Consider the following 13,902-nt stretch of genomic DNA (forward strand, 5'->3'; position numbering starts at 1 on the left):
ACTGTTTATAAACACTTCCTTTCTGGCAAGAAGGAAAATGCTCTCCTGGATTTGTGTCACTATGCAAAAAAGAACTGTAAGCAACAGAGTGGACCAGGGAAAGAAACAGTCCCCAACAGAAGAGCATCACTAGAAAGAGAAACCAGAGTGGCATGCTTCAGAGTGCCAAGTCTATGGGTGACGAGGCAGCACCACTGTGAACACACAGGTGCATAGTCATTCCCCGAGCATTTGCTGAGCTCACTCTGCTGATTCCTGGGCTCCATGTAGAAGCCATGGTTTCCTACACATATAGCTCAATTGCAGCAAGTCTAAAACGACTCACTACCTGCTGAATTTTTAGGCAACTGGCTTTTCACAAGGACGTCATTTTCCAATGGGGAAAATAGCCTTCCAACAAATGTTGAGACAACTGAATATCCACCTACCAAAGAATGAAGTTGAAGCACTACTTCACACTGTATACAGAAGTTACCTCAAAATAGACAGTGAACTTAAATATGAGCCGCTAAAGCTTTAAATCTCTTACAGAGGAAATATAAGAGTGAATCTTCATGGCCTAGGTTTAAGCACCCGATTCCTAGAAATGACACCAAAACAAATGATAAAAGAAAAAAAATAAATTGGGTTCATGAACAGGTATAAGACCTCTCATGGATGGCTGCTGCTGAGCTGGGACCTGGTAGGTAGCTGGTTAAATTTGGAACTAGAGTACTTTTTAAAAGATGTACACTTGATAACATGAGAGAAATGAGCACTTGGTTATTTTCTAAATATCATTATGAAACCATTCAGCTCTCCTACGATACTACCTTCCTTGGGTCCCACAGAAACTGCTGAACAAAGGGAAGAGAGGAGAGAGAGCAAAAGCAGGCGGGCACTGATTGAACGGAACTTCAGGACCCACCGTGTTACAGCAGGACAGGGGCTTCTAAAGGTTGCATAGAGCGCACTAATGCAGCAGCGACCTAAGAAAAATGTCAGCCCAATCTCATTTTGATCAAAGGAGAAAAACATAGCACCTGTCTAGGGTCACACAACTACTGTCAGAGATGGAACAGGGCGGAGTCTCCTGATTCTAAGGTGATGCTTTTCCTTCACGCCAGTGGCTCTCAAGAATGAAGTTGAAGGACTAACTTCACACCGTATACAGAAGTTACCTCAAAATAGACAGTGCAATAGAGGATGCATGAGCAGCCTCAGCATCACCTGAGAGATTTCTTATCAAAGATGAGAATTCTCAGCCCCTCCCCAGACTGAGTAGGAGACGTGGGGGAAATGGAGCCCAGCACTCTGTGCTTGGACAGGGTCTCCAGGGGCCTGTGTTGCTCGGTCTGGTTTGAGGACCACTGGCTGCTCTAAGGACATCTGTGATTCTCAACAAGGCGGGGAGGGAGCATTCTGCACCCTGCCTCTGGACATTCTGCACTAGAGACATTTTTAGCTGTTGTAGCTGGGGGTGAGAGAGTGCTATTGGGTTGAGGCCAGGGATATTGCTAACCACCCTGCTCTGTACAGGACAGCCCTGCACAGGAAACACTTACCTGGCCCCAGTGTCGATAGTGGGAGGTGCAGAAACCCTGCCCCATACCTGCTGCTGGGAGGGCAGAGGAGAGCGGAGCGTTGTCAGTGTCACGCTCTTGGTGCCTGTCCCCTCGAGTGGAGGGTTAGTGCATCCTCTCAAGCTGTGCGCCTCCACCACCAGGGAAGGTGGGCTGGCATCTGGGTCCCTCGACCACCGGTGAGGCAGAGCCCCAACCCCAAGGCCAGTCACTCCCATTGTAAGCAACTTTATCCAATTCCCTAGTGTGGCAAATAGATAGTAGCATTTTCTAGAGTGCCATGATGTGATTAGAGGTCTTAAAAAACCACTCAGAGAGACCTGCCATTTCCAGTAATGGTGAACGAGGTATTTCAGATCAATGCTTCTAGTGAAAATGAGCATGTGTGCCCACGCACGCATGCGCACATACACACGCACACACACAAACACACCCAGAGTTATCTGCTGGGGCCGGAGCTTTTTGTAAGAAAGAATATAAACACACTGCAAGACTCATGCAAATGGGAACTCTTCTAGAAACTAAGGCGAAGTGCTATTTTGGATGAGAAAAAACACCACCCTTGTATATTTTAGTAGGAAGTCAGAAATAGAAAAAGCCTGATTTTCAGAAATAAAATGTGAGAAAGAAAAACTAGCTTTTTGAGGGAACAAAATACATTTACATAAAGCAGGACTTCTCAAATTACAACTCTCATAGCCACATATTCATGCCATTGCTTTAGCATCGTCTCTGGCTCCCCTCTAAGTCCTTCTCCAGTCAGCAGATGTGTTGTGTGAAGGTTTTCCTTTTTAGCGTGGTTGCAGTGCGGTTGCAGGCTGGGAACAGGTTGCGTGGTCGGGATTGGAACCCAGACTCCCTGCCTTAGGTTCAAATAGGGACAACTGTTCCCTTTGAGGGCAGCAGAGGTGCCTTTTGACCTGTGTGGTTTGATTTTAGAAATACACATTTATTCCTCTCCTTTACTTCCCTACCTTCAAAACAAAACACCTTCATTCCTGCCTTGCCAGTAGGTGCTAGGACTTCCCAGTGTTCATTCACTTGGTCTCTACTATGGCCTGAATGCTGTGCTCCACTCCCCCTCAAATTGGGTGTTTTGGAATCCTAACTCCCTATGTGATGGTGTTAGGAAGTGAGGGCCTTTAGGTGATTAGGTTATGAGGGTGGACCCCCCCTGAATGGGATTAGTGCCCTTATCAAAGAGGCCAGGCCACGCTCCCAGGCCTTTCCAGGAAGTTAGGACACAGTGAGAAGTCTTCCACCTGGAAAGGCCCTCACCTGGTCTCAGACTTTCAGCCTCCGGACTGTGAGAAATAACTTTGTGTATAAGCCCCCGGTCTGTAGTATTTTGTTGTGCCACAGCCCATATAGACTAAGACAGGCTCCATTTCTGAAGGCTCCCATGGGACTAGTCCCCAGAAATTCCCTTCCTCACTTAGCTTCTTGAAAGACACGTGGCATGCCAGAGCCCTCGAATCGAGTCATCTTTCAGTTCTTTAGATCACTTGATTTGTGCATCTGTTCATTCCAATTCCCAGTCTCTGTGGGAAATGCAGACTTTGAACAAGACATTCTCTGATTCACTAGATTTCCTCTTTGATATTATTGCACCTGGTAGTGTAGGTTGAGTTTATATGTGACTCTGTTGTGGGTTTGATCTGTGACTTTCAAGCAGGGTTATATTGGAAAGAAGGGGTGATGGGGTGGAATTGTGAAGTTAGGAAATTAAAGTTAATTGTGGTAACTGCCTCAGAATAGCCAGCGTCTGGCGGAGGGGACTCTGAATCAGCTTCTATGAATCAGACATTCCCTTTCTCCTCCTTAAGAGACCCACACGTTCCTTTCTCCTCTTTAAGAGACCCGTGCATGTGATAATTAGAATTCAGAGAAATGTTGAAGATGAAGTTCTGGAAAATAGGGCCCCCCAAATTTCAGGAAGACTAAGCAATAACTTGGAATCGACTTCATTCATTTGAAGGATTTTCAGAAATTAAGAGGATGTAAATAAGGCAGGAGCAAAAATGGACCAGATAGGAAAGAACTTCTTATCATGCAGTTCACTGGGATGGATCAGAAAGTTAAAAGGTATTTTAGGAAAAGTATCTAAAACTTGGAGAAAAGGCAAAAAGATTATTGTGTGCCTTTCAGTATCCTTCCGGAGCATTGTTCAGCAAGTCATCTAAGGCAGCGGTTCTCAACCTGTGGGTCGCGAACAATGAAAATACATCCTGCATATCAGATATTTTACGATTCATAACAGTAGCAAAATTACAGTTATGAAGTAGCAACGAAAATAATTTTATGGTTGGGGGTCACCACAGCATGAGGAACTGTATTAAAGGGTCGTGGCATTAGGAAGGTTGAGAACCGCTGAAAGGATATTCTTGGAGACTTATTTTTCTAAAGTTAAATCTTAACTTGTAGAAAATTGGCAAGTTACGAATGATTTTTTTTTGTCCAGTGGCGATCTAAAATTGATTTCTGTTTAGTAGAAAAGATAACCTCAGAAGTTTTGGTTTAATTGCTCTGTGGTATATTAACCAGTTTTGTATCTAACTTTAAAGATTATCACAGCTTTCTTTTTGTCCACTGACTATGTGTGTTTCCGTATTACCTTTGTTTTTGTTTGTTTTTTAAAATGTATCTTTATTGTTGAAAGTATTACACATGTCCTCTTTGTTTGTTTGTTGTTGTTTTCTCCGTTGACCCCTTCCACTCAATACCCCACTCAATACCCGCCCCTCCCAGGCCTTCACCACTCTATTGTCTGCGTCCATTGGTCATGCATATATGCATGTGATCTTTGCACCAGCCTTGCGTCCTGCTGGTTCCCTCACCAATGAGTTACATCAATCCTTGACACATTCATACTGTCTGTTTGTGTGGGAGTTATGTTTTTAGCTTTTTTAAAATTACACTTTAAAAGGATGAGTACATATTGAGGAATAAGCATCTTAGGGTGCTAGGCTGAGTAGGGTTTGAGTAATTTGCCTTTAAGGTCATCTTAGCCCTGAATACCCACAATTATAGGTTTTTATCTAAATTCCCTCTTGGTCACTTGGATAGTAAGTTGCATTTATGGGTCATCTAACTATATGGCCCAGTGAATACTTAAAATTCCTGCATTATCAAGATCTCAGAGCCACCAAGTAGGAAAGGATAATTTCCTTTGTTGTTCATGATAGTACAATTATTTCTAAATAAAGCACCTGTAATTTACAGAACGTTGACACACCTGCTATTGTATTTGGCCCTAACAATTTCTTTGTGAGGGAGCAGGGCAGGAATGATTATCTACATTTTTAGGTGAAAAAGCTGAGACTCTAGACCAGTGGTTCTCAACCTTCCTAGTGCTTTGACCCTTTAATACAGTTCCTCATGTTGTGGTGACCCCCAATTTCATTGTTACAAATTGAACATAATTAAAGCATAGCAATTAATCACAAAAACAATATGTAATTATATATGTGTTTTCCGCTGGTCTTAGGCGACCCCTGTGAAAGGGTCGTTCGACCCCCAAAGGGGTCGCGACCCACAGGTTGAGAACCGCTGCTCTAGACTCTGGCAGGTAAAGTCAGTTGCCAAAGGACATTCGGCTGGTGAGGAGTGGCGCTGAGACTGCCCTGCTTTTACCCTCCACGCTCATGGACACCTCATGGCGGAACCAGGACTCAAGGGGGTCTTGATAAGAACAGTGAGTCGAAGTGGGACCACAACGCGAATACTGAGTTCAGACACAGTGCCTGCCGATGCACCATCTGGACTCTTGTTTCAGTGTTTGGAGTGTGTGGTCTGTTCCCGACCTGAAGTGGGCCTGAGTCTCCTTGGGCCTCCCTCCCCTCTCAGGGATAGAGTGGTGCAGACTCTAAGCTGGTGCCCAGGAAATCTTTCTTGATTGAATATGGGAATTTGCTTTACGTGCTTTTATCTTCTTGATTCTTCCTCTATTCCTGGTAAGATTTTCTTGGCCAGTTTCTGTGTATCTGAGTGACATTGGAGCAGCTGCATGCGTCTGTTCAGAAGGATGATCTGCCCTTTTATTGGATGCTTGCACCAGAAAGAGGACTGCTGACCTAATCCAGTTTCATCTCTTTATGACATCTTCTCTCTCAATCAACAAACTGCTGATTCATTAATTCAGCAGGTACTTATTGAGTGATTTGGTGCTGGACCCTGGGATAGAATGAGAAAGATGAGAAAGGTCCTTACACTTCTTTGGCTTCTGGTCCTGGTGGTGGCCATAGCGTTTCTGTTTAAATATTTTAACCTTTGTTCTGCTTTGCTAGTAATCTAAGAACCACATGAAACAACTGAGTTGTGAGGAAGACCATCTCTAAACCCTACCTACCTGAAACCCATCAGCTTCTTACTTGTCTCCTGGTGCCACCGAGTCCAGACCCCGTCGCTTCCTATAACTGCTGCAGCGGCTTCTGACTGGTCTCGCGCTTCATTTTCCTTCCAACAGAGAAAATCAGGTCATGTTACTGCCCTCTCAGATTCTCCAGGGCTTTCCTGGCTGATAAAGCCCTGCTTAGCTCTGTCGTATCTCCCTCTACTCTTGTTGGCTGCTCTAGGCCAACCACGGCACCGTAGGAGAGGGAGGGATGCCAGGCTGGTGCCCTCCCACCTTGGGCCTTTGTACCAGCTGTCTCCTCTGCCTGCAGTGATCTTTCCCTGATGTTTGCATAACTGTCCCCTGTTGATCCACATCTCAGCTTAGATACACTACCTGAGGGGCCTTTCCCATCACCTCTTCATAGCCCCAGTCACTCTCTGGCACGTTGCCCTATTTTATTATCCTTTTCTCACCCTTTAGTCTCTGAGTTCCTTCCTTAGACCGGATGCACTGAGAAGCTCAGGGTTTTCAGTGCACCTAGAATAGTATCTGATATGGTAGCCCTTCCATCACTTGTTGAGTGAATGCAGTGACCTAGGCAGCTATTTAGAGAGCACTTATTTGGGGAGATAGAGAGACATGGACAGGAATGCAGAAATAATTAGTAGTAGACTCCTGCTTTTGAGAAGTGGTAGATTGAAAGATGTATTGCAGTTGGATTTGCTTTACAGTAGAATGCTTTTGGGGGTTAGCTTTCAGTTAGTAGCTTATTTAAAACTATTATTTTAAAGTTAAATGTCACTGTAGAAGCTCAGTTGAATTATGTAATCTGAGGGAAAGAATTAGTTCACAGTGTAGGACTCACATTTCTTATCAATTCAAGAAGCATTTTTTGTTTGTTTTTAATTTTTGGAAAGGTTAATTCAATTGGAATGAAAACGCACTGAGTGGCCCTGACCGGTATGCCTCAGTGGATAGAGCGTCGGCCTGCGGACTGAAGGGTCCCAGGTTCGATCCCGGTTAAGGGCATGTGCCTTGGTTGCCAGCACATCCCCAGTGGGAGGTATGCAGGAGGCAGCTGATCGATGTTTCTCTCTCATCGATGTTTCTAACTCTCTATCCCTCTCCCTTCCTCTCTGTAAAAAATCAGTAAAATATATTTTTAAAAAACGCACTGAGTGAAATAAAAAGAGATCTTGACCAGCCCAGCTTGTATGGCTCAGTGATTGAGCATCAACCCATGAGCCAGGAAGGAGGTCACGGTTCGATTCCCAGTGAAGGCACATGCCTGGGTTGCAGGCTCGATCCCCAGTAGGGAGCGTGCAGGAGGCAGCCGATCAATGATTCTCTCTCATCATTGATGTTTCTATCTCTCTCCCCTTCTCCCTTCCTCTCTCTGAAATCAATAAAAACATATTTTGACCAGAGATCTACTATTACCAGGAGTGTGCTGTACCTGGGGGAAGGCTTAAAAAGGACTAAAAATGAAGGTCACTGGTAGTGGAGCCCCCATAATTACAAAATAGAAGAATTTGGGGATGGTGACCCAAAATTATAATTTATTTTTCTGCATAGCAAGCATGCAGTTTTTACTTAAAGTGTTTCTGATGGAGGTTATGAGGGACTAAACTCTTTAGGTTTCCTCCTGCCAGTCCCCTCAGCCCCTCTCCCCAGGAACTCACCTGGTTAGAAGCCTGAGACCTGGAATGGACAGAAGCTACTCCTCAGCACAAGATGACATGTGAGATTAAATATGTATATTTATCTATATACGTGTGTGTGTGTGTGTGTGTGTGTGTATACACTAGGGGTCCTGTGCATGAATTCGTGCACCTTGAAAGAAAATGGTCCACGAGGCTGCAGTAGGCACAGGGGCGAGTCCCGGCCCATCTACGTGCCCCAGCCCAGCCCCTCCCACCGCGGCCCTGGCCCCCTATCTGCCAGCAGCCCCACTCCCGTCGCTGCCTCTCCCACGTGCTGACAGCACTGGCCCCGCTTGTACCCACAGACGGTGCAGAGTGATTGGGGCCCGCGCCAGCAGCAGGTGCGAGCGGGGCCGGTGCCATCAGCGGGTGCGAGCGGGGGCTGCTGCCCTGATCACCCCTCAGGAGCAGGGGAGGTGGAGAAGCCCTCAGGGGCGATCAGGGCTGGCAGCCGCTGCTCACACCCACTGATGGTGCTGAGTGATCAGGACCAGCACCAGGCATCGGCAGTGGGTGTGAGCGGCAGCTCCAGCACTGGAGCAGGTCAGAGCACTGGGCAGGACTGTGCCCAGTAGGACCACAGCATGCGGGAGCAAAGAATTTTAAGTAACCACCAGAGGCTCGCCCCAATGACAGCAACTGGCGCCCTGCCTTGGTCTGGCACCCCTGCTCACCTGATCCACCATCCTGCCTCGGCCAACGCCCACCATGTTCCGCACACACCCCCTGGGTGGTCAGTGCACGTCATAGCGACCAGTTGTTCGGTTGTTGTGGTTCATCTGCCGTTTGGTCTATTTGCATATTAGCCTTTTATTATATAGGAATATTGAGTACCTAGGAATTCAGGAGTTTTAGAGGTCATCGTAGGCTGGTTTTGGTCAGGGACAGGACTGGATGGGGTTTTGAAGGGTATGTGATATTAGCTACCATCAGTGGTGGTTCCATGTGCCCGAGTTTTGTCTGTACAGCACCCCGCACACTGAGGCTTACACAGGTGAGACTGTGCCCAAGGCTTCCCAGGTGGACAGTAGACTGGGCGCAGAAGCACACTTTCCATGATCACTGTGGGGAGAAGGCGGGATTAGAGCAGCTGCCTGTGGTCACAGGCTCTAAGTGGCAGCCCTGGGACTTCCAACGGGTTATTGCATGACTCTGACTCTCCTGTGTTTCCTGTTATATCATGATTCTGCCAAGTAGAGGGTCTCGGGCGGAGACTAGTCAGGAATATCGTGAAAGGCATTCTGGGTCAGCTTAGTTGCTGATTGCTACATGGTTTGAGGGACCGCAGGATTCCACCAAATTTCTTACTAATCCGTCTGCCTCAGTTGGCTGTTATTACTTCGTTTCTTTGAGGCAAGTTCTGGGCTCTCACTTCTCTTCAGATAGGGATAACATAAGGAGAGGGGTGTGTTCATCCCAGGCCACCTAATGTGAGAACGGGGTCCCTTTCTCCCTGGTGGAAAGCTGGGGCAAAAGGAGGGTCATTCAGCAAACAGTTACTAAGTAACTCCTCTCACTCAGCTCCTGGGAACGGACAGCCGAGGGAACAGTGTGGGCCGCGTGGAAGGGTGCAAGTCACGGAGGGAGCAAGGAATAATTTAGGCAGTTGGCCCCTGGGCTGAAGAAAGGAGGTCCTGGCATATTTGGGGAACTAGGAATGTGAGGCTGGATTTGGGGATTATTAAGAGTTTTAATGGGAAAAAGGAGTTGGAGAAATAAGATTCTGTATGCTTGGCTGAGGGGTTTTCCGTAACACTATGGGCACTGAGGGACTGATGCAGGGTTCAAATAGGGGGCATGAGAATCAGAGTTAGAAACACTGCCCTGGCAGAATCTGCGAGAAGGGACAGAGAGAGAAAGGCCAGTTATAATGCAGCAGACCAGGTGAGAGATGCCAAAGGTGGGGGCTCAGGCGGTAGGCAGGGAGTGGGCAAAGGGAACTTTCGTGAGGTAGAATTTAAATTAGTGACTGATTATCTTTGTGGTGTGAGGGAGAGAAAAAAAGTCAAGAGCGACTCACAGGATTTCATTGGCGATCTGTCCCCCTTGTTTTATAAAGGTTTGCAGCCCCAATGCTGAAGGTTCTTCTTAACGCCAGGTTTTAGAATACAGCCTCAGCTCATTTGCCAGATTTTACCAACTTGGGCTTTACAAACTGGAAAACATTGCTCTTTTTTTGGCTGACATCTCGTTTCCTTTTTCACTGTTTTTAACTTCTGAAATTATTACAGTAATTTTTGTACTTCAAGGAATTGGTAAGAGCTTCAATAAATGAATAATCAAAGAAATGAGATCACCATCACAATCGACTGCAAGGTCATATGGTTCATGAGACAGTGGTGGGCATACAGCGTGGCTTTCTGATTCCCCAGCAGTTTATGCATCTGTGATAAAGTAGTGTTTGGTAGTGGACAGGCATAATATGGGATTCTGCAGAATTGTCAGTGAAATGGAGGCAGGTATCACTGTCCACTCTCTTTACTGACCACACTGGTCACACCTGGTCATTTCAGCAGCAGCAGGCACAGGAAGATGAGGTAATCAGGCAGGTCACAGTGGCACAGGTTGTATTCTCATCCCGTTAAGCTTTTATCACTCAGCGAAATCCTGGTCTGGAGGTGGGATGTGATCTGTGGTTTACCCAGGACCCCGGGTTCCACTTTTTTCTCTGGACTAATCCAGCTCCCAGCCTGGAGCCTGAGCACACACTGCATTAATCAGACTTGCTGTAATGATCACATGGTTTTCTCGCTGCCTCCCCTGTTAGCTGCCGCTTGTCAGCAGCTGGCGGAGCTGGAGGCTGCAGGCTCCTGTCTGCAGAAAGCCTTTTACTTCGGAATATTGGGGTGTGTGGAAACCCCGCCTCTTTTTTCTGCACTTTGCACCATCTGACTGACTAAATGGTTGTCCTCCGAACCAAAAAGGCTACCAGACAATCTAAGGAAATTGTCTCTGTCTAGGTCATGTTCGCATTTGAAGAATTCAGGTATGTTCTGGTTTCGTACATCTGCCTGCCGCTGGGTTTTTGTTCTCGCTAGGTTTTTGCTGTGTAATGACAGCTTAGGTTCTGGCTGGTTCTCACACACAAAAAGGGCTCTTCTCTGCATTCGGTGGGGTCTCTCCAGGCATGGGGGTCGGAGGTGCACAGTGGTGCTAGTCAGGGTGTTTGCTGCATGCACGGATGCAGCGTGGGTAATTGTTTGCTGGTGTGTGAATTTGCCGAGGGCCCCACCTTGTGCCTCATTTGAGCTGCTGTTGCAGGTGTAGAGTTAAGAATACAGAATAGCAACTGTTTATCCAGAATGAGTCTGTTGATAGCTTTTGTTTTTCTTCCTTTGTCAAACTCATGGAGTCGACTGCTCTCTTAAAAAAATGCTAATCGTAGCAGTGAAGGTGAAATTCTGCAAGTGTGTCTGCTTAGTTGAGATTTGATTTTGGCTCTGATTTTCCTCATCGTCGATAGCAATCTCATGGCTGGGCGGTTTTCTGGGAAGTGCTCTGTTAACCGGAGCCTTCTTTGCTTTTGTAAGCTTTTCAGCTGCTGTAATTATTGATGCTGCAAATTGTAGTCTTTTGTGAATCTTACTCCCACTCTTTCCTCCATCTCTTCTCTGGGAATCTGTGTCTGGGGGTGAATGTGGGAAGGGATGTTCCAATAGAGATAGTTTCTAAGAAATTAAAATAAAGGAGGTGGAATGGGAGGGCCACCAGTCATTTATGTGCATGTTTCCATGTCTGTGGAACATATGGAGGAGAGCATATATGTGTCTGCTTCTGACCTCGGACAGCTTCTCGTTTCTCACATGGGATTTCTGTGTATCTTAGAATTGAGCATAAATGCCATGTTATGGGCAAAGATTGTGTGGGAACCTCAGTTCTGTTTCTTATAGGCCCTTTTTGTTCCCTCCAAATGTTGCTGCAACAGACATTAAAATGATAATGGAATAACCACTTTTCATTATTTGCAAGAGGAAACTAGAAACCTTTTAGTCAAAATCAAGGGAGTAGCTGAGAGAATCATCAGCTGTGCACACAGGCCCCCCGCCCTTCCTGTAAGCGTGGGGCTTTGGATCCAGGAAGTTATCCTTTGTTTAAGAGTGTGCCCCTGCATTATTCCGGATGGGTCGGGCTTGTGAAAGGGATATTCCTTCCATGTGGCAACATGCTCTGGTGACATGGGGTCTTTGCCCTTACACAGGGACCAGGCTTATTGTTTTCTAATAGCTCCACTAACAGCTAACAAGAATTTATTTAATGCTGGACAGGTTACAGTAGATCTGTCCTTTAAAAATGGAAAAGGAGCCCTGGCCGGTGAGACTCGGTTGAGTGTTGTCCCGTGCACCGAAGGGTCACCAGTTTGATTCCCGGTCAGGGCACATGTCCGGGTTGCAGGTTCGATCCTGGATCAAGGTGCATGCAGGAGGTAGCAGATAGATGTTTCTCTTCACATTGATGTTATTCTCTTTCTCTTAAATAAATCAATAAAAACACTTAAAAAAAAAAAAAAGAATGAAACAGGAGTCCTGGGTTCTAATCCCAGTTTCAAAATTAGCTTCTCTGATCCTTGTGAGAGTTTCGGAAGAGTTCTGTGAATTATAGAAAGTGGTAAGATTGTAAGGTTCATATTTTATTGTTAGCATTTATTCTGTGGAGTAAGCCTTAGCTACTGAACAGATCTTGGAGCCCTTCCCTACATTTCCTGAAGAGGGATGTGTATCAAAAAGCCATTCCCGTTGTGGTGGGCTCCTAGCCCAAGAGCTGGGTCTGAAGAGGTAGAAAAGGGTTAGAGTGAAAGGCCACCACACTGCTGACCCGAGAAAGTGGGGCCCTCTATGGAAAGTAAGCCAGAAAAGAACTCATCTCTTACCCCTGCTTCAATCTCCTGCCTGAGCTAGCCCTGAGCACTTTGCTGGGTGTGATTGCATTTTGTGACTGCTGCACAGTACTGGACAAGTGGCTGTCTTCTTTAGTCACCAGGTCCGCATGTGTGGAGCCAGGTGATCACAGTGGGGCAGCACAGGAACTACAGAGGAGCTTAGCTCAGTGGTTCTCAACCTTCTGGCCCTCTAAATACATTTCCTCATGTTGTGACCCAACCATAAAATTTTCGTTGCCACTTCATAACTGTAATGTTGCTACTGTTATGAATCGTAATGTAAATATCTGATATGCAGGATGGTCTTAGGCGACCCCTGTGAAAGGGTCGTTCGACCGCCAGAAGGGTCGCGACCCACAGGTTAAGAACCGCTGGTTAGCTTTTTTAACTGAGGCCAAGGTGGTTCTCAAGCTGTAAGAGGCAGAAGAATCACCTGGAGGGCTCTGAAAACTCATTGCTGGGCCCCCTCCCAGAGGTTCGGATCTAGTAAGTAGATCTAGGTTGGGGTTTAAAACCTGCATGTCTAACAAGTTCCCAGGTGATTCCTATGCTGCAGGTCTGGGAACCAGAGAACCATTGGCTTGGGAAAAGCAGGCAGATTGTCTTTGAGATGGGAAGTGTGAGGCAAAGGCAGAGTGGAGGTGGAGGTGGAGGTGGAGGTAGGAAAGAAACCAGGAGCCAGAGCAGCACACAGGCAGGTGGACCCGAGCCGTACGCTCGTAGGAGATTAAACGGGCCGCATGGGTCACAGCCCTCCTCCTGGGAGGCCTCAGAGCGGTGGAGAGCACACTGACGTGAGGATCTTAGGATTGTCGTCTTGACTATAAGCCTGGTTCTGCCATGTACTGTCTTTGGACCTTTCTTTGTTTCCATTTTCTCAACTGGAAAATGGGGATAGCAGGTCTCCACAAGCAAATCTCTAATGCTGTCTGTCAGCATTAAATGAGAACATAAACTTGCTTGATAAATTACAGCACTCTTTCTACATGAACATAAGGGAGGAAAGGGTGCCGGGAGTGACTCCGTCCTCTTATCCACACACATTTACAGGCCTCCGTACACCCCAACTCGAGGGCACAGGCCCACACTCATTGTTAAAAGGAGGTCAGATTTTGACATGGACACGTGTACATTCTGACTCCCTATTGGACTAGGAGTTCTTGAGAACTTTTGTGATTCATAGGTTTTTTATTGTTGTTTTTAGAGAGAATAGAAGGGAAGGGGAGAGACAGAGAGAGAGAGAAACACCTATGTGAGAGAGACACATCGACTGGTTGCCTCCCACATGCACCCCCACCAGGGCTGGGGATCAAGCCTGCAACCAAGGTACATGTCCTTGACTGGAATCTAACCCGGGACCCTTGGTGCATGGGCCGACGCTCCAACCATGGAGCCAAACCAGCCAGGGCAATGTGAATCCATGCG

At 46.6% G+C, this 13,902-nt stretch overlaps 1 protein-coding gene across 3 annotated transcripts in view; it reads left to right on the forward strand.

Annotated features, from left to right (window-relative positions):
• The window catches only part of EVL (Enah/Vasp-like), a 118,505-nt gene that overhangs the window by 17,293 nt on the left and 87,310 nt on the right, over positions 1-13,902 (forward strand). The window contains exon 1 of one of the 3 annotated variants that reach the window (XM_070412967.1): positions 10,465-10,587. The exons of 1 other annotated variant lie outside the window; for it this stretch is intronic. In XM_070412967.1, coding sequence (XP_070269068.1) covers positions 10,565-10,587 — 23 coding nt within the window. In that variant the 5' untranslated portion in view covers positions 10,465-10,564. Of the gene's footprint in view, positions 1-10,464; positions 10,588-13,902 lie in introns of those variants that run through there. One more of the 3 variants, XM_070412953.1, reaches the window with a different exon arrangement.

This window comes from Myotis yumanensis, unplaced genomic scaffold, assembly GCF_028538775.1.
Source record: "Myotis yumanensis isolate MYYU_CA2020_CCGP unplaced genomic scaffold, mMyoYum1.0.hap1 SCAF_1, whole genome shotgun sequence".
Taxonomy (NCBI): domain Eukaryota; kingdom Metazoa; phylum Chordata; class Mammalia; order Chiroptera; family Vespertilionidae; genus Myotis; species Myotis yumanensis.